The 22,249-nt window shown below is 36.4% G+C and overlaps 1 protein-coding gene across 2 annotated transcripts in view; it reads left to right on the forward strand.

Annotated features, from left to right (window-relative positions):
- The window catches only part of Eip63E (cyclin dependent kinase Eip63E), a 375,533-nt gene that overhangs the window by 261,684 nt on the left and 91,600 nt on the right, over positions 1-22,249 (forward strand). For both annotated transcript variants that reach the window (XM_065355991.1, XM_065355993.1), the window contains exons 5-6: positions 16,510-16,601; positions 17,177-17,351. In XM_065355991.1, the coding sequence (XP_065212063.1) occupies positions 16,510-16,601; positions 17,177-17,351 (267 nt within the window). The remainder of the gene's footprint in view (positions 1-16,509; positions 16,602-17,176; positions 17,352-22,249) is intronic.

The following is a 22,249-nucleotide window of genomic DNA, read 5'->3' on the forward strand; positions in this document are numbered from 1 at the left end:
AACAGAGATGATCGAAATAATCGTAGTGGCAATGATCGAAGGAGCAGCGATTATAACAATAACAGTAATCGCAATTACAATGCCAATAACAACAATGGCAACAGAGATGATCGAAACAGTCGACGTAACGATGATCGAGAGCCTGAAATTGATCCAAGATGGCTTCAGGCTGAGCGTGAGCAGCAAAACCACCCCCCAGAGCGCAGGCTAAATTATCGAATCCAGTTTGGCGGTACCAATACCAACATTAGGCCTGATAGATTGCGCGAATTTGGTGTTAGTTATTCAGAAGAAAATAAGTACCAAGTTTACAATTTTATTCACCGTTTTGAGAGACGTATGCAGCCATATCAGGTATCTCAAAGTCAATACTGTGATGCTCTGATGGTGCTTATCGATGATAAGCTGATACATATGGCACCCTGGAAAGATCTTCAGGAAAATAGCACTGATTATTATCAACTCAGAAAGGATTTTATTGATTGCGCTTGGAGCCCTCAGAGGCAAAATGAGGCGAGAAATCACTTTAGGAATATGTCAGTGTGCAAAACGTCATCAACCACTCAGTGCTCTGAGTTAATGATATGGTTGAAAGTTCTGAAGACCACCAATTCACCATTCGAAGATATAATAATGATGATTTATTATAAACTAACATCCAGTCTCAGACCTCGTTTTACTGAGATTGAACTTCAAGACATCAACATCTTCGAAAAAAGGCTAAACGCGATGACTCGTGTGGAAGAGTTTGCTCAGAAACCAGCTGAACCTGAAAGGCCTACTCAGACTCGAAATATTCAGCAGAGATCTGAAAATCGTCGATCTAGCTTTGGTGGAAATGATAGACGCTCTAATTCGTACAATTCTCGCAACAACAACAGTGAGAGCAAAAATGAGCGCACAACTGATCAGCAGAAAAAATCGTATGACAAGTATAGAAACCAGCCCAAATCAGAGACGATGAAAAATGGTCAGAAAGAGAAAAAAGATGAGCACAGGTATAAAAAGCCTAACAAAGAAAACGCTCATCAGGTGAATTCAGTCACTGGAAAAGAAGAAACGCAATCAGAGACTGAAGTTTCAGACGAACAGACCCCCCCTACATCACCAGAGGGGTCTACTGATTCAACAGGAATGCCGTCGGGAAACGAGTAGCTGACGCATGCAATTTAGCACAAGTGGAGGATTTCCATGAGCTACCACAAGATGAATTTGAGCTGATTGGCGACTCACTCGCTGTATTTTTAGCGAATGTTATACCACGACGAAGGCCTGAAATTTCTCAGCCCTACCTCAAAGAACAACGTAACTTCAGTGACCTGTTAAAAGCTGCCAAAGCTGCCAACTTTACGAAGAAAAAAGCTATTGTATCGTTGGCTCAGTATGAGCTGAATTACTCTGACATGAGTTCACAAGCTATGAAGAATTATGCGTCGCAGATATTAGAGATGTTAAAAAAGAAAGGTTTCACGAAGATTATTTTACTCTTTCCACTGGTTAAGCCAAAAGTTGCTGCAAGTAATCCAGTTTCGCTGGACAGATACTTTGCGTACAGAAGAGCTTTGGAGTCACTAGAAGATGATATTGTATCATTCTGGTGGACACCTGCTGCTGTATTTTTGGACTTAAAAAGAGACCAGCAAAATCAAGCTATGCGTCAGTTCAGAGTGGATGAACACTACAACATGATACCAGTGATGCACAAATTCCATTTAAGTAAGAAAAATGGTAGATACTATCCGAGATTTGCACGCAAAACAGAGTTGATTCAGGAAATGGATAAAATGTACAATTACGATTGGCATAAGAAGACACCTCCTGAAATCATCACTGATCAAGATGGCGCTGAAACTCAGGAGAGCAGAGAAATTGTAACAGAAGAAGATGGATTGCAGTACGAAATTATCAGAAAAAAGACCCTGATAGAGAAGAAAAAAGCAGAGAATCCTAAAAACATTGAAAAAGAAGTTGCTGATGCTGTTAAAAAAATAGAGAAGTTAAAAAAATTCATCAAACCTCAGACACTCCACAAGCTACTCAACAGGATAGGAATCCCCTCCCCTCCCGGTGAGGAACGAAACTTATCAGAGACTGCAGAAACACCTGTCAGCCCTGCTGGGGCATCAGAGACGATTAAAATTAATGTTAATCACGTGAATGGGGCAACACATATTCCCCAAAACATGCAGAGTGCACAACCGACTCTCGAAAGTTCGTTGAACTTGCTCAGGACACCTGTTACGCCGAAACCACCGCTGCGAAGAGAAGAAATTGAAGCTCGAGTTAGAGAGCAGATTCTCAGAGAAAAAGATAAATTCGATACGTGTGTGGTGCCACTAACCGTAAATGGCACCGCCTATCCGGCTCAACTCGACACAGGTGCCACTCCCAACGTTGTATCAGAGGAAACAGCCAACATTCTACTCAGAGATCACTATGACAATGTTGAGTATATCATGCTGAAAAGACCTATAGTGTGTAACTTGGCAGATGACTCAAAGGTAGAGTCATATCGCTATGTCATCGTGATAAAGCTCAAATTTGGTGATTGTGAGCTCAAAATCCCATTTTACATCTTAAAGGGATGCAATCAGATATTCATCATTGGCACAAAAACCATGAAAGTGCTCGGAATAAAACCTGATGTGGAAAACCAACAAGCTACCTGCTGCCCTCCAGGAGGGGAGAAAACAGAGACGTTAAAATTTATGTCAGAGCAGGAGTACAGAGAAAAAATTACACTCAGGCGAATCAGAGTAAAGAAAAAGAATGTTGAGCAAATTGATCGTATCTCGAAAAAAGCCAACACTGCTGATAAGTACCAGGCAGAAGAGCCTGAAGATGTCGATGATGGTCCAGAAATATTTTTGGAAACACTGCGAGCAGATTTGGAGCAAGCTGTAAATGAAGAAACCATTACGAAGAAACAGGCTAAAAAAGCTTTTGACATACTTAAAGAGTTTGCCTGCATATTCAGCAAGTACCCAGGAAAATGGGTAGGACCACCTATGAAGCTGAGATTTAAAGATCCTAAAAACATCAAGAGATTTCATGGTCCTAAGTATGCTCCTTCGAATAAGCAGATGCCACTTGTGAGAGAAGCTCTCAGAGTGATGGTTGCAAAAAAGATCGTTGAACCTTCCAGTTCACCCTACATCAATGCATTGGTTGTCAATATCAAGAAAAATGGCGACGTGAGATTATGCCTAAATCCTATGGAGTTAAATCCTATACTCGAAAATGATTACAATGAGGCTGGATTGCTTGATAGAATTATAACGACAGATGGATGTGCCAAAATTTACTGCTGCTTGGATTTTGTGGCAGGATTCTGGCAGATGGTGTTACATGAAGCATGTAGAAAATATTGTGCTTTCATTGTTGACGGAGAAGTCCACCAATTTATCAGAGTGCCATATGGATTGAAGGTGTCATCTGCATTGTTTGTAAAAATGATGAACACAATTATGCCAGCAAAAGAAGGCAGGACTAAATATGTTGACGATGTTTTGCTTAAAGCTGCAACTTTCGAAGAGATGATGGAATTACTTGTTGACACTCTCAAGATTATCAGAGATAATGGGCTTAGGCTTAATCCAAGGAAATCAAAGTTTTTCAAGAGTAAAATAAACCATCTCGGATTCCAGCTTCAACCTGGCAGGATTTTGAAGCAGAATAAAAAGATTGAAAAGCTTGACCAATTCAAAGCCAAGCATACCAACAAGAAAGGTGAATTCAAACTCAAAAATGAAAAAGATGTTATGGCATTTCTGGGCATTGTTGGATTTTACAAACGCTTCATAGCAGATTATCAGCAGTTAGCAGTGCCACTTTATGAAGTCATACGAAAAGAGAACTTCAAGTGGGGAGAAGAGCAGCAAGATGCATTAGAGAAGTTGGAAACTGAGTACCGGAAGAAGTTTGAGCTGGCATCTCCGATCGAGGGGCAAGATTTTTATCTTGAAACCAGCTTTACACACGATGCTATGAATGCTGTAGTGTACCAAAAAGAAGAAGATGGTACAGATCGTGTAATCTTATTTGTGAGCAACACATTCAAAGACCACCAGAAGAACTACACCATTATAGAGAAAGAAATGTACTCGCTTGCGAATGCACTGAAGAAACTCGAAATGTGGCTTCATGGTTACAGAGTGCATATTAGAAAAGATATCATGTCAATTGTGCACAGATTCAATACTTTGGCTCAAATACACCGCAAAGCAGCAGCATGGATTACCCATTTTAATTGCCATGATTTGGTTTATGATTTGCCAAAAAGAGTTGGTAAATGGTGGGAAATGCAGGCACCTGAGCTGACCCTATATGAGACGAACTGGACCAGAATGGTGCCACTTGGCGTTGTTTACAAAGACCTAGTAAAAGAACAGTTGGTAGACTGTCTCAAGAGGCTGGACTTGTACCAAAACAGAGATGAAAATTGGTCCAAGGTCATACGAAGACTTCAAGCTGAGGAATTGGACATGACTTCAAAGCAGAGAAAAGCGAAGAGACAGCTTGAGAAGAAATATGTCATTTTGGACGAAGAAGAAGGTGTCAGAGTACTTCATCGAATCAGAGAAGATGGCTCAAAAGTGCCATGTATGCCAGATGAGCTGTATAAAGATACCATAATGTACCTACATGAGGAATACGGTCACGTAGGAGCTGCCAAAATAGATGCAATTTTTCGACGCATGTACTATTCGCCAAATGTACCAAAATCTGCCAAATTGGCCACAATTGAATGTCTCGATTGTAAACATAACAAGAACTTTGGGCAGAAAAAGAAGCTAGAGTATGCTCAAATTGAAGCTTATGGCATAGCAGACGTACTATCAGCTGATCTAATTGGACAAATTGCTAACAAGGCCAGTGATCCAAAATACATGTTAGTTGTGAAATGTGTATTCACTGCCAAAGTTTGGCTAAAAACCCTGATTGTGGCTACCAAAGAAGAGGTTTCTAAAGCTATGAAAGAGATCCTCGAAGAAATCAAGAAACTGGGGCACAAAGTGCGTAAAGTCATTACTGATAATGGTACTCAATTTGTGAGTGATGCCTGGAATGACCTACTCAAATCCTATGGTGTGAAAGTCGGTCACACTACAAAATATAATCCACAATCAAGCCTAGTGGAAAGAACAATGAGAATAATTGGCGATAGACTGAGAGTCAAGATAAATCAGTCAGCAGAGAACTTCGATTACACTCACCATGGCTGGCACAGATATGCCAAACAAGTCGAAAATGAGATTAATAACACGCCAACGGAGTTCGGAGTAAAGCTAAATGAAGCTTGGGGAATCAGAGATGATTTAGCTCAGGATTTGCCAGTGCCAAGTGTTGGTATAAATGCCAAATTCGAGTTGAGAAAGTTACGAGAAGAGCAACGTGCCAATAATGTTCCATCGATAACAACTGAAGAAGCTCTAAAAGTAAAAATGGACCCCAAAAAGCTCATTGTTGATAAGAAAGGATTTGTATGGGTAGCAGTAGACGGTGCTTGTTCTCAAAATGGCACTGATGAAGCAATTGCGGGTATCGGAATCAGTTGGACACCCAGTGCAGATTTCAATATTTCCGAACGAGTCGTGCACCCTGATTATAAAAATTCCAACAATTTGGCTGAAATCATTGCGTTGATTAGAGCGATGGAAATTGCCTTAAAAAATGAAGTAGAGAAGCTTAAAGTATTTTCCGATTCCAATTACCTAGTTACAGCAGTAAACCACAATTCGAAAAGGTGGATCGAGAATAACTGGAAGAATTCGAACAAAAAACCAGTTCATCATAAAGCAGCTTTCCAGCAGGTCATTGAACTGTCCAAAAAATTTAAGGAGTTCGAGTTAAGACATGTCAGAGCGAGAAAATATGATCACAATAATTTCGTAGCAGACAAGTTGGCTAGAAAAGCAGTCTATACTCAAGAAGTCATTGATGAAAATATTGACAGTATGACTGACCAACAGGCCTTGGTGAATTTTATTCGCGAAAAAAGAATGCAGCAGAGAATTAATAACGAAGTTGCATTCAACAAGCTACATGGGCCCCCCACTATTTTTGAAAATGGTGAATTGGTCATGTTAACATCACACCGCTTGTCTTCGTATGAAAAAGGCTTGTCCAAAAAGCTATTTCAAAAACGCTATGGTCCTTATACAGTAGAACAGAACGTTGGTAGCAATTGTTACATGGTCAAAAACGTGGCTGACCCTACTGACGAGCAAATTGTTAACACTCGCCAAATGACGTCATATCTTAACAAAAACCAGCTGGAGGAGTTAAAAAATGATTTGAAGCAGAGATCAAAATTCGATAACAGAGACTTGGTGGAAAAAATCAGAGATTATTCAAAGCAGAAAACCATCGAGCAAACAGAGAAGTTGGAAGAGGAAAGCGAGGATGAGGAGGAGGTCGACGACCCCAAGGATCCAGAGTATTTGCCCAGAGGTTCGCGAAAACAACCTGAAAAAACCCTGGAAAAAATTCGCCAAACTTGCCAATCAGAGATGCCTAAAAAAGAGATTTCAAAGCACGATGCAGAGTTCCGAGAAATAAAGAAGAGATTACGCAGAAAGCTCCCCCCCTCCGAAGAGCGAAAGCTCGAAGATTGCCTTGAACAAACGTTTCCTGATAAGAAAAAGTACAAGGAGAGGAGAGAGGCGGCGCGGGAGAGGTACGAAACGCGTTCTAAAGCTAAGCAGGTACCTACCAATCTCGAAAGTTCGAACTTGCATACTCGAAATGCACCGGATGACCTTGGAAATCAGAGAAATAGAAAACGAAAAAAGACCTTGAATTTTATTCAGCTAGAGATGCTTGATGATTTTGAGAGAGCATATTTTGTTCAAGCTTTCAATTGTTATCGTTTCAACGACGAAGTAAGCGAGTTTTGAAGCTTTGAAAACTTTCAAGGTCAACTACTTTTATGTAGACTAGTGTAATTATATTCTAACATCCGAGTGCAACGTTAGAGATAAGATTGTAACTTAGATAACTGTAACTACGTAAAAGTTTATCTCTAAAAACGCCATTTTGTGCAAACTAATCTATTGCCAGAACTTTTGATGCACAACAGTTGGAACTTTCATTCGCCAACTTGAAAGCATAGTGAATAGTTCGAATCGTATTACTGTATTGCGCTTAGCTCCTAATTAGTGGTACAATTTGGTTATTTTTTACATTGTTGATTTATTTATGAAAAATTGCACTAGGAGCAAATTTTTTTATGGTTAATTTATGACTAATTTATTTTTAGTGTAATTTTGACTTAGTTATAGAATTGTTTTATTGTAAATACTTTTTTATCATCAAACAGAGAAGTTGAAAACCGTGTGAGCGAGTTCCAGAAATCAGAGAGGCTTGAAACTTCGTTCGATAAAAAATCAAAACAGGCACGAGAAGTTTTTTGGTTGCAGAAAAATCAGAGAAAATGCGACTCGAAAACGCGCAAAAAGTCAGTTCCGGCCAGCTGTCTGGGAAAATAGCATCGTCCCAGCTGTCAGTGGGAGTAACGTAAACATTCCCAGCTGTGTGTGAACATAGCGACGTATGGCTAGCTGTCTGGGACAGTAACGCGGCTCCAATAAGAAACTACACGAGAGCAGAGTTCGCGAAAACGATTTAGTCAACGGAGTACTTACTGTAGTAGAGATGAAATAAAGCAGTTTCCAGCTCCAGTATCGTCTAACTCCAACTTGACGAAAATATCAGCTTGCAGATAACAGAGAAAAATGAAAATTAGATCGAGTATTGAGAAAGAAGCAAACTCAATGTGAACTCAATGTGATTCAACATACATGTTATTATTCTCGAGTACTGGAGCCTTGTTTTGGAATGGTTTTCAATCATCTCTTATAGCTACTTGCGTAATTACGGATTTCGATTTATTTTTGGAACTTTGTACTTTCTCTGTTGTTTATGTAAATATTTATGTGTTTGTGAATTGTTGTGACACTTAGCGACTAAGATGTGAATGTAAATAATTTATTTGAGAAAATGTTCGCATCTAAGGTAATTTTAAGTCGCTGGTGCCGTGAAAAATTAGCAGAGACGTTTTAAAATCAGCAGTTGGAGGCTGAAATCGGATTCCGATGGACCCAGCCAGTTTAACATCTGGAAGCTGCGGGTTCATATGAAGCGGGGCAGATGGGCCCTCCCGTCCGTTGTCCGTTGGCCAGTTTTTTGGCTTCAATGTTCCAGCATCTCCGATGTCCACGCTGTTCAAATGGAAGCGGGGCATATGTGACGGTAGGGGATGCGCCCACAGCTTCCACCTAAAGGGAAGATGTGTTCCCTCGGAGTGGCAGCACTGACTAAGTAGTGCACTCTATCGGACTAGTTCGAGTATAGCCACTCCGCCGTTAGAGACGTTACAAACGTTAAGTATTTTTTCACTGGTGTTCCGGTTCGGATGCATTTCAGAGCTTCCACTTGCAATCGACATTGCAAGTGTCTTTTTATAATGATTAGTGTGTCTTTTTTGTATTTAATCGATTCGGTTTTATATCAGAGATGTGTACAAATAAAGCATAACACTTCATTTGCGGTCTATGATCATTTATGCGGTGTTTCGTCACCTTTGCTGTTCGATGTACTTTCGTAAGGTCATCAGTAGAGTTTGGGTTCCCTGGGCTCAATTATATGTCGAATAGACCTGGACTTTCCCTCTGTAAACCAAGGAGAGTCCCACCTATCACACAACATTGCCGATTTCTTTGAAAAATATGAGTTCTATTCGACGGTCCGGTGAAGTAACCGCCATCGTTTCTATTCTACCTATCCTGGAAATTGTAGTGGGAGGGGGGGTGAGTCCGAAGTTGAAATTCCAAAAGCACATAAATTTATCCTTTTAAATTGCGGCATAATTGAAAATTTGGGGGAAAATTACACTGGAGGTTTTTTTTCCGTTTTGTTTCAATAAACTAATTTTTTAAATGAGGTCTCAACACGTCTGAGAGGCACCGATGCCCTCAATTTCGACCAAAATTTGAAGGGAAAAAATCACAATGAAGTAGTATTATCGATCGATACTAATTTGAGTGTGCTGAGTCCTTCAAAATGAGGGGGAGTTGAAGTGGCATTGCCGAGTAATATTCAAAGCAATTACTACGTATTATTCGAACTCGGTGCCCTCAAAAAAAAAAAATGTTCACACGAATAAAGTGTCTAATGCAGTTAAATCAGTACACATCAATTTGAAACTTGTTCTTTCTTTCAGTCTCTTCATCTTTCATGATACATAATCCACCTCGGAAGTTTTTTTTCTTCATCTTGGGTGATTTTATCTACCTCTATCATGTCTAAAAAATTAGTTTTTTGATACATTTCAAACTACGCCCCTTCAAATGTCAAGATGGACGCCTTATTGGTATAGTTTTTGCTTCCTGTACCCATATTTATACTCAAATACGCAGTATACTTGCGTCAAAATTTAGAAAGGACATTTTACCAAGTCCACAGTATCTTTTTCCGCCTTTTAACCCGTCAAGAAATTCAATTCAACAAAACACCCTACTTCCCACAATTATGTCGACTATAAAGTCTCTCTTTTTACATTCAAAATTCAAATACCAACTTCCAAAGCAGGGTATATCAACCACCGATGTTTTTATTTTTGGAACGACATCGGCGGAAAAAATATCTGAAATCCTCGAAATGTCTCCGTCTTAAAATATTCCAACATTTGAATCAAACTTTCGCAAAAATACACAAACTTGAAATCCCTGTCGAGAAATTCTTCCACTGTTTGTCAAATATTAAAATTTTCCTAACCGTAGACCGAATTCAATCCGTCCTCCTACACGAGATGAAAACTTATATGTACACGAATCCAAAATACCGTCACCACAGCGATGGGAAATTCCATATCGTCACAAGGTGTTACGTAAATCACGAACGTAAAATTTCATCTGTCTAAATTTACTTTCAGATGAGTTTACGTAAATCATCTCGTGCGGTCTATACAGAATTATCATCACCCTTTTGATTCCCACAGGGTGGAAAAAAATACCTCGTGAGATGGAAATCGTTATGGAAATTTAAATTCTGAAGCATATTCGACTCGAACGAAAATGATCGTACACGAGTTTTCCAGACTACAAATATATGACGTAGATTAACTACAGTTTACATGAATCGTAATACTGTTGTATTTTACACCACATTAAATATTACGTCGTGTAAGTGGCTTCGGAGCGGAGGTCGTCTATGGTAGGCGTTTTGCCTCAATTTCATCATCTTCTTCCCCTGCTGGTCGCCCTGTAACGACGACGACGACGACGACGACGCCAACACATTGTCTCGTCTCATCGCGAATTTCACGATAGAATTTTTCTCCATCACGACGTCAAAAGATGCCCAGCTTATGGAAAAAAAAAATCATCTCGTGTGTACGATACTCGCTTCATCGTTGTTCAACAAATTATAAAACTACCCACACGTCAGATCGACTCGTAGTATATAAGTTTAATAAACACAATATTACCAAATTCCGAATCAGCATAAGCTCGTATACTACTACGATAAATTCCCATTAACTAATGCACGACTCCGGTGGCGATGGCGGCGCGCCACGCCGTCGAGTACCTGTCAAATTTTCACGAATAGCAAATTTCCAATTAAAAAATTTATCGATAATGGAATATTTAATGTCGATCGACGCAGCCGTAGTTGTATAATCGGTCGTGTCATCGTCGCAGCAGCTAACTTATCAAATTCTCGCCAAATTATAGTATAACCGATTCCATTATCGTTTATTAAATATCTGTTGTGTGCTCTTATAATATCTATGCCAGTGATGTAAAACTTTCGGTGCACCTACGCGATTCATTTTGTATCGAAATGTGTACATTTATTTCACATAATCGTCCGTCTGTAGTAAGTAGATTTAGATGTGTAATGTATTGTTTGTGAAAATGTAGGTACCTTATATCGCCAGCTGATTGGTCGCGATCGGAAGTTCATTATGTTTTTTCACCATTGCCGAAATTTTCTCTTTTGTGTGATTAGAATGGTATAAAATTGACGTATTTTGTTAGTGGCTAAAAGCCAGGTTTTTCCATTTATATAAGGGGTGTCCCAAATGTCTGCAGTATTTAAAATTTGGGATTTTTATATCGGAACAAGGATGACTATCGTGAAGTTTGAAGAAATAAGTCAGTGGATTTGTGAATTCAGGAACGCAGATAAATACATTCATGGTTTTTGATCAGGGGAGGGGAAAGGAATACTCCTCACCTCTACCTATTACATGCTTCAAATTTCATTTTTGAACTTTTTGACGAATTTTTGAAAATTTAAAAATTCAAAAAAATATTGTAAGGGCAATTTTTAAATTTTTTTAATGAAATATGTTTTTTTTTTTATTGAAAAACCCAAACCAAAGTTTATTTTTGATCCTTTAAAAAAAATTTGAAGTTTCTGTAGGAAGTTGAAAAATCGCTGGAAGTTCCAGAATGGCTCAAAACTACTAATTATTGATGTGAGCGAGTTGAATTGCAGGAATGATTCACATTGGCCCACTTTGCTCACAAAAAAAATTATACGTTCATGAAAAAGTTGAAAAATATCACTTGAAACTACTTTTTTGAATTTTTAGAATTTTCAAAAATGTTGTCAAAAATTCAAAAATATTGGTTCTTGGGGGTTTTTATGGCATCCTCTTTCGATGTAGGTACATATTATCATGGTTTGGTTCAAATCAGAGAATGTGAGTTCAACAGGTTCCCTTGTAAGAAAATCAGCATTAGTTTGCTTAAATGTCCATGGCCTTTTTTTTAGAGAGAGAGTGGGAGGACTTTTTCCATTTTCAAATATCTCGATGCACTCATCGTCTGTGAGGTACTTTAATTATTATTTCGTGACCATTTTTGAAGCCACTGAAAATGAAAAATATCAACGAAAAATTATTTGTGATTTTTTTTCTTCAAATTTCTTCGATAAAAATTTTTAAAAAGTTACTTATGAAGCAACATTTTATGAGAATCGCACTCAATTTGTACAGAAACATACAAAAGATAATTCTCAAACTGCTTGTATCATTTTTAGAAATTTATACTATTTATGATCAATGATCATTATGAAAGGCTTTGAAGGAAAATCTTCTATGAAGGAGATATTTCCTCAGATGAAAAATTTCACACCAAGCGAAAAAAACTTGAAAAAGTGTCTAAAAAATAATACGATGTTAACTCAAAAAATACATTTTATGCCAATTATTTGGAAAATAAACAAAAATAAAAAAAATTAGAAGGTTGTAAAAAAAATACCCTTCACTTTTTTTGAGGAAAAATGGTTGGTGCAAATCGAGTCAAAATTTTTTAGGAGTTTTTCTAGTTCGGAGAATTTTACCGAAAATGGTCCATTTTTGAGCTGCAATTCGAGTCAAAATTTGTTTCCGAGAACAACAATTTTCATGACTTTTTTTTACTAATCGTCTCTGAACACAAAAACGGCGTCAAAATTGAGCGCTGAGGCATCGTTTTTCAGAAAATTTTATCTTCAGGTCAAAAACGGCCATTTTTTTATTGATAAAGACGTGACAAATATCATATTTGAAGAGTGATATTCCAAAACTCGCTTTGTCCATTTTTATCGAAGTGCGTTTTTCAGTGGAACCTGGTACATGAAGTATTAACTCACATTCCTACATCATCAACTTACCAAAATGAGGTGTTAAACTCATCTAAATAGCCAATTCACTAAAAAATTAAAAAAAAATAATGTTCCAAAACTCGCTTTGTCCATTTTTATTGAAATTTTTTTCAGCAGTATTTAGTGGATGAAGTGTATACCTACACTCCTACATCATAAATCCACCCAAATAAAGTGCTAAACTCGCCTAAAAAGCAAATTTACCCGTTTAAAGGGAAACTGTTTTTCCTCTTTCCTGAAAAGTTGCGAAAATGGACAAAGCGAGTTTTGGAATATCACTCTTCATTTTTATTCAGCGACCTTAAATTGGTCACAAAAGACATTTATTTTACATTTTTTTCAAATTAAAAAAATCAAAAAATGAAAAAAAAAGATGCTGAAAAAATTTTTTTCATTTTTTATTCATTTTCTTTTTGAGAAAGAACTTTTGATTGCAAATCAAGTGGATATTTTCAGATATGGGTTTTTTTTGAGGCAGCAAATTTATTCCCGCAAATAGAATTTCACAAAAATGATGTGTTCTTTTCAAAATATACCATTTTTGAGTTGAAATTCGAGCCAGATAAGCCAGATTTTTTTTCTCTCGAATAATAATTTTTATGACGTTTTCTTACAAATTCGTCGAGGTCGTTGAACTCGAAAATGAAGTCAAAATTGAGCCCTGTGTCGCGGTCGCCTTAAATCTCATTTTTCTAGAAAAAATTCCAACTTTTTGATAAAGGAGCTAAGAGCGTCAAAAACTGACGCCAGATTCGAATTCACCGACCTTAAAGTAGTCAAAAAACACCTTCATCTCGAAATAATAAAGATCTCACGTTTTTTTCTTTCTTTTTTTCCCCCAAAAAGAAACTTTTTAGCGCTGTTTGAGATGAAATATTCTAATGAAGGGTTTCTTTCGACTGACAAATTCATTTCTATGGTCAGATTTTCATCATCAAATCCCTTCTTTTTCCTTGTAAAGTACATTATTTTGAAGTTCAAAATTGAGCAAAAATGTTTGTTTCCATAAGTTGGGACATTTTTTTTCTGATTCGAGAACTTGGAAAAATGACATCCGAGTTTTCAGCGCAGAGTCGCCGTTCTTCCAAAATTCCTGTTTTTCTGAAATAAAAAATTGTCATTTCTTGATGAAGGAGCGACGAACGTCTATATTTGACTCTAAATTTGGATTCAGTGACTTCAAATAAGTAAAAAATCACCATTATCTCGATTTTTATAAAAATTGAAAATTTGAAAAATGAGAAAGGTGCAAAAAATTATCCTTCATTCTTTTTGAAAAAAAAAAAAAACGTTGGTCATGAATCGAGTTGAAATTTTGGTAAGGGGGGGGGGAGAATTTTTGATGCGACGAATTCATTTCTTGGGATAGAGTTTCACAATATCGCTTCTTTCTCCCGAAAATCGTTCATTTCGGTGCTCAAATCAAAATTGAGTGAAAAATGTTGTTTCCGAAACGATAATTTGTGTCACCTTTCTCATTAATTTCAAGTAATGCTAAACTCGAAAATCATAGATATTTAAAATTTAACACAGAGTCGCCCATTTTTCTGGAAAAAATCGTCATTTATCGATGAAGAAGCACTGTGGATGAAAAAACTCGCACCAGATTCCAATTCAGCGACCTCGAATTATTCAGAAAGAATTTTTTTTCGATTTGAAAAAACAAAAAATGAAAATACCTAGTGTAAAATTGAGTTTAATTAAACATCTGTCATGAATGAAGCTATAAAAACTTGGGTTCTGGGAAAATTCAGACACCCCTCAGGAGTAAAGCGAGCAGTGGAGCAGAGGGTTTAACTCCCCTTCCCCTCCCTCCCCTAGACGTTTTGAAAGTTGACAGTTGGCAATTTTGAATGTCCAACGATGAACTGACAACTCTAAAATTTGTAAAATTGTGTCTAAAATTGTTAAAAATCTTCATTTTTCAAACATAGTAATTCCTAAAACAGTTTTTACCCTCGCTCCTCTCCCTTCTCTGGAAATTTCTGAATTTCGAAAAACCACAAAAATCAAAACCACATCATGTTTCATCATTTTTCATCCATAACATTCAATTTCTCCAGCTTTCTAATAAAAAATATATTATTTTCAATTGCAATTGCAAAATGCGTACAAATTATCCACAAAATTTTCACGTTTTTAAAGTATTATGTTGGGAAGACATGAAAAAATGCAGGGTTTACCTCATAAAAGTAGGTAGTAATTAGTCAAGTTTTTGGAAAATTTGTGATTTCGTGGTTGGCATTTTCAAAATCTTTTTCCGCTTCTATTAAACTTGGTTTTCTACGCCCCTGACACCCTGTATAATTCCACATCACTGAAAAGTTTAATACATTCATTGATGACGACGACGTTTAAAATTCATTCAATTCAAAAAAGCGATAATGAATTTCGACGAATGATAGATAATTACAAAGGGAAACTTTTCAATGGACTTTTACCCACCATCGACATCGAATCGTTCTCGTTCGTCTGTGTGTCCATCTAAATCCACAGTTCCACACCATGCCTCATGCCTGTATTAGTGTATACGTCTACGTGTTTCATATTAACTTTCATCGCAATATACGTGCAATTATTGAACCCAAACACGTCACTGGTTGAAAAAAAAACACCCTGCAAGGCGAATTAATTCTTCTTTCAGAACTTCTGATACGTAGTATGTAGTATAGTAGTGTACCTTTATAATTATAGAATAGTTATACGGTGTGTTCGATTGATTAGTACGAAGTGGCGATATCGCTGCAGTTGAGCGAAAATTCTTTTTAATCGAATATAATGAACGTGTTGATTTTGGTCAAGGACTTGGCTATGGGACCTTTGTCAAATTAACTTTTTGTCCTTCAAATTCGTTATTCTTTTTTTTTCGTAATTGACTGAGAAAAAAAATTCTGAAACATTTTTTTTCTTTGCTAACGACTTTGAAAGTTTATGAGGTACGTTGATGAAAATTTATTTTCAAATCCAAAAATGGGTTATTGTCACGTGAACGATTTGATTCAATCATTTTGTCAAGTGGGATGATTTTTTTTTTCAGAAGCTTGGTTTTGATGAAAATTAAATTCATCAGAAACTTGAAATTGGAATATGAATTGATGCCACTGAAAATTCTATTTGTTCAGTTCATTTGCAATTTTTTAGCACAGTTGATAATGATCATGAAAAGTGAAGCTTTCAAAATAAAATAAAATCTGAAAAAATCGTTCTCTGTTCTCCATAGTTACCTGAGACAATTGGCAAAATTAACCTTTCAAAACTAGACGAAACGATTCTAAAAATTTATTCGTTCTTTCTCGCGGTTCTTTTTCCATTCCAATCAAGATACCCGCATTTTTTCCCTTTGTTCGCGAAACACGACAGTCGACATCTCATTTCTTCAACGGATTTCCACCTTTACTCGTTCACGAAAACAAATCTCACTGCGGAGAAACCTCCATTCGGAAAAATTATTTACGATTATTGTCCAGTGCCCGAAAAAGGTTCCCTGCTTCATTCCACATCCTTCCATTTGTACAAAAAAAAAGACAACTTATATTATACTATAACTTATATACAAGAAAGACATGATATGCAACAATGACGATTACACGATGCGACAAAAAATCAAATAAATAATACGTTCGTGCATTCGCCCAAGTCGTACGTAGGACAGGATGAGAAAAAAGAACTGAATAAAATTGCCATTTCAACATTCTACGAGTACAGTATAATTCAGCTACAATATTCGCATGGCTTCTCTAGGGCCAACGTATATATACCATAAAGCTGTATGATAAATGACATAGCAAATATGAAATGACGTTCTTTACAGGATGGAATTTTTACTCGGTGTTGTTTGTACTTTGATTCCAGGGCGATTCTCCGTTCGGTAAATCGGAAGCGTATATTAAATTAGATCAATTAGGAGAAGGTTCCTACGCGACTGTATACAAAGGGTATAGTAAGTAAGTATGAAAAATACAAAACACTTTTCGTCCAGACAGACACATTCATTTGTAACGCTCTATGTACCTAGATCTTTAGTCGAAGCAACTTTGTTCGTATAATATTTTCCTTTTGTTAGCCTATAGCTTAAAGTTAGGCCGAAGTAAAAATAAGCTCGACGAAGAACAAGACTAAAAAAAAAGAGAAAAAAACACAGCTCGTTAAAATTTTGATATTTTTACGTTTAGTATTTATTATTATTATATTTTGTAGTAGAGGATCACAGCAGGAAAAACCAGACTGAAATTGTATAAAACCTTGGCTCGGTTCAAGTAGGCTATATACGAAGGAATTTACATTTAACAAATTGGCCTTACAGTGGAATTTTTTTTCCACTTTCTTTCATCAGGATATCTTTCAAAGTGGCTTTAGTATACCAACTAAAAGAAATAGGCTCTGGTTTTTTTTTCTCTCTTTTTTATTCTAAAGGATCAATTATGTATTATTCGCGAATTCAACGAATGCGTATGTAGGCTGCTGGTATTTTCTTTATTTTTACTCATGTTTTTTTTTTCTTTTTTGGATTGCTTTGCAGTTTAACGAATCGTATAGTAGCTTTGAAAGAAATTAGACTTCAAGAAGAAGAAGGAGCTCCGTTCACTGCCATTAGAGAAGCATCTCTACTTAAGAATTTAAAACATAATAATATCGTTACGTTGCACGATATCGTCCATACCAGGCACACGTTGACGTTCGTGTTCGAATATGTGGTAAGTGAAGTTGCACAATTACTTACCTACGATTTAAGCGGAGATTTTTCTATTTTAATTGTATCTGATCGAGAGGAACGAGGGTTGCCTACCTTATCATATTAATAAAACTGATTATTGAAACGGACGCCCCTACCCCGGAAAAATGTCGCGTTGAAAATCTTTAATTATGTAGATATTTTATATGTACCTACAAAAATGTTGAATGATTTTAATCATTTTTAGTGGAGACCATTTTGTAGAAAGATCAGAGATGGTAAAAATTAAGTACTGGGTAGGGATTTTCTAAGAATTATTCCCTAGTGAGGGAATATTTCTCTTCTACCTGACTAGCTTCGAGAGTAGGCTTTTAGATCCTTAACAGTCTCAACTACATCAGAACGGTCTCAAAGTGAAATAAAACACCCTAGTTTATACACATTTAATGATGAAGTTATAATATTATAAACAGTTTGGCAAGATTGAACTAAATAAATACATTATAAACTAAATATTTATCTCGTGTGTGAGCTTGGCGAATACTGCCTTGCTTCTATGGTCAGATGCCAATCTGATTAGATAAATTACAACGTTCACAGGAAAACCTGACAATTGCACAAAAAGGTATGGCAGATCAATCGGAGATACATTAAAATCATAATTATCTTTCTTCTAAAATATTGAATTAATGACTGTTAAACACTCACCATTTCAATATTTATTCGATTAATTGAAGATGGGAGAACACAACCTGTAGGAAAGGCACATATTTCAACCTCCCCCCTAACACTGTACGTGTTGACTGCCTCTCCCTTGAATCCCCTAATATTAGGTGCGGCGGCAGCTATTGGTAGAAAGCAGAGTCCTGCACGGTGTAGTTAAAATAGCCGGATAATCACCGGAGCTATCGGCTAATTTAACTACACGTTACTAACTGTGGTTAGTTTTGTCAGCGCGCGCAACCGACAAATAACTAACTACAACTACCTGCCAATGCAGCGGTAAGTTAGCTTCGGTTCTGTAGGTGTCTCATCAATACATTTTGGTGACTCATCAAACAGATAAGAAAGAAGCAAACGTTATTTTTCTGATAAGAACGCGGTATAATCGCAGGTAGTGTAGTTATTTTAACTACAAGTTAGTCAATGGTTATGTTATCTGAGTTACAAATATTATTGCACTGGCCGGTGCGGTTATAACCTGCCGTTAGGATGACTATTAACTATAGACACTAGAACTACAAGATGAACAACTGCAGGTCACAGCGGTAAGGGGAATCATGTAAAATTTTGTGAAAAGTTTTTCCAAATGGTACCTGTAGAGGCGCTGATCGTCGTTTTCCAACTGGCGGCTACTAGACGACGCGGGTGTTGGTGCGGCAAGGGGAAGTAATACGTTTCAGTGGTTTACTCGCTAGAGGCGCTGATCGTCGTTTCTCTAATGGACGACGCGGGTGTTGGCGCGGTAAGGGGAATGAAATAACTTTTTACCGGATCCCCTAACGTCTGTGCCCACCAGTTGTTCATCTTGTAGTTCCAGTGTCTATACTACTAACCATAGCTATCCGCGCTCAACGTGCGACTAACGCAGATAACTTTTAACTACACTGTGCAGGACTCTGGAGAAAGACAACATGTAAAAATTGGGTATATCTCTTCTATGTCTGGATAATAGAGAGATGCTGCGAGAAACCATCAATCAAATCGACATTACGTTAATTTAAGGTAAAGTGGGGTAATTCCGATGGCAAAATTCAAAATTTTAGCAATTTCTCATTTTTTGGATTTTGTGTACATTTTAGGGCAAAAATGATGTAACAACTTTATTCCTGCGTCCTTCAGCTACACATTGACTATATTGAAGAGTGATTTGTGTGAAGGCTTCATACATATAATTGAAAAAACATTTTGGAAGGTTGAGTTATCAGAATTACCCTAAAAATGGGGTAATTCCGATAATGAGTTTTATAAGGGAAGGAATTCTCCCTGGGTAATTCCGAGCCAGTAATGTTGAAATATACCATTTATTGCATATTTAGGTTTTTATTTCATGTAAATTGAATCATTAGAACAAAAATTTAATTTTTTTTACAAATATGCATTTTTGAGGCATAATTTTTGAAAACTAGACCAACTAGAGAAAAATGCCCCGTTTTGAGGATTTTCTTTGATAATTTCGACCCCCTAAAACTATAATACATCAAAACAGAGAAAAAAACATTGCAGGACAATTTTGCTGGGGCTATCGGAATTACCCCGCAGCATGAAAAATGATCGGCATGTTTAATAATTCAATGCCACCAAACAAATAATTATAAAAGCAAAATCAAAAGAGGTACTGACACTTTAACACGTATTCATCAAATATCAGCTTCTAAACAGAATTTTTCAACAAGTTTTGAACGATAAAAACGAGTTTCAAAAGTGCACTGTTTTTTGGGGCAAAGGATTTGGGCATTCAGATTTTGAACACTGCACAGACTTGACAAAGCAGTGCAGATGAACCATCTGATCATTAATGGGTGTAGGTTAGCACTAAAACTGCCTACTTTCTTCATCATTTGTGCCAAAATGTGTTTTGCAACAAAGCTAGGGCTTGCTATCGGAATTACCCCATATCGGAATTACCCCACTTTACCTTATGTTTAATTCAATCAAACACATATTAACCAATAAATGGAAACATCACTATTAGGGGATAAGAGGGATGGCCCTCACCTGCCTTTGTATTTTCACCGTTGACAAAATGCATTAGCTTACTTGAGTCGCTAAACTGGAAGACGTGGTTCTTGTAAGTTTTAGATCTTCGCATCGAACCGAAGATCTGAAGAATTTAACACGTATACCTGTTTTTCCCACTCTTATGGAAAAATTACACTAATATTTCCCATAGAGGAATTACGTCACAAACCACCTATGGCGGTTATAGGCACTGCTGCTCATCACACATTTTGTGTTTTAAGCTACTTGGAAAAAATTTGGGCTCTGGATGTGCCCCTAGAGGAGATATATGGTTCCTCAAAGAGAGGGCATTTACGAAACAATCGTGTTTTTTCCGCTTTTGTCCCTACCTAACCTGTTTTGGGAAATTGGAAATTTTTTCTCCTCAAATATTTCGCATTATCAATTATGCAAAAACATGGACGGATGTCGAATTCCTGAATCTAGGGAAATATTTTGGGACGCACTGATGTCAACTTTTTGGACATGACTGCAAATTTCAAGAAATTGAGAAAAATAGCCGAAAACTTGACAACTTTCTCTGGTCTTGAATCCACCAACAAGAATTTAAGAACACTATCTGCCATTTACCACAAGCTACAAATATCATAATTCACTAAAAATAACCAGTTTATTAAAGGTAAAAAAGGATTCCATTGATCACCCATTTTGGAAATTGAGGATTTCCCTCAAGTTTCTCCAAAAGATTATGTTGATTTTCAAAGCAAAATTTAAACATGCAGAAGGAAACAAAAAGCCAGGTTGATTGAAACTCGCTGAAAAATTTTATAAGCTAAAATTTTTATTGATTATTTGTCTCAATTTTTTCAACGGGACCCACGAAGAAAAACCTTTATGCTTCAAAACGAAAAATGTAATCCCCTTTTCTCAACAATTTTGACAGCTCTCAAGGTAATAATTCAATATCCCAACAAAATTGGAATAAAATTAGGTAAAACTTGCCCCCTCAAAAACGGAACTGTTTCTAAGTAAGCTGCATCAACATTTTTCAACTGAAAAAATGTTTATTTCAGAAGAGTTTTGGACTTGTATAGAAATAAAAATATCAATAATTTGAATTTTGACGAACTCATCTCAATTTTCTCTTTCAATTTCCAAAATTAAATTTCCACCTATTTCCAAAATCTTTTCGCATTTCCTCTTTGCGAAAAATTGTATTTTATTTCAAGCTAAAATTTTACAAAATTCAAAAACATATAAAAAATTTTGTTAATTCTCAAAAATTCTCAAAAATTTTAAATTTTTATTTTTTTAATTGAAATTTTTGAAATTTTAAAATGAAATTTGAAAACCCTTGCGTTATTTTTCCTATTTAGTTGAATTTAATTTTTCCTTTGTAGGAATCGAAAGAATTTTTAGCACATGAAATTTTAGAGCAAATTTCCATCAACTTAACTGTTCGTTTCTGTCTGTACCTGTAATTTTAGTTGTGTAAATCAACATAATTTTTTGGAAAAAATTGAGCAAACATTTTCAAAATGGGGGATCGCGATCGCACAAATTCATTTTTTTTCAAATATTACAATCTGATTGTTTGTTTGTTCAATCGAATTTATCTCGTGAGAATTTTTGAAATTTATCGGTTGAACTTCTCCTACGCGTTTGAGGGTTAAACTCTGACAAAATATTTAAAAACACATGAACTTACACTATTAACACCCTTCATGTCAAAAATTATTCTAAATATCAAAAAACATCAAATAAATTGAAAAACTTGACAATTTCCACAGTTTTGAGCCCACTTATCAATTGCCCATCTCCAAATTTTTCAATTTTTGTCATCATCTTCCCCTTTCTCCTGAGTGAGATACCTACACATTTATCTAGATAAACCCTGTAGCATTTTAGTTTGAAGTCACATCAGAAATTTAAAATTTAGCTGTGAATTATCAATTTTCAAAAAAAAAAATAATAATTGATTTCTTAAAGAAAAATTTTTGAGCAAAAATTCACAACTTCGAAAAAAAAAATTCAACCAATTTGCGAATGGTTCGAAAGAAATGCATTTAAGCGAGCACGTATCAAACGATATGAAAACACACAGTGGAAACCAAAGGAACACATTAATCACGATGAGAAAATGCAATAAACTCAATGGGTTTCAGTAAACAGTCACCCGCAATGTAATCAAACCATAAAATTTGAATGATAACAAATCAATCGAACAATTATCAAAAC

This window comes from Planococcus citri, chromosome 3, assembly GCF_950023065.1.
Source record: "Planococcus citri chromosome 3, ihPlaCitr1.1, whole genome shotgun sequence".
NCBI classification, from domain to species: domain Eukaryota; kingdom Metazoa; phylum Arthropoda; class Insecta; order Hemiptera; family Pseudococcidae; genus Planococcus; species Planococcus citri.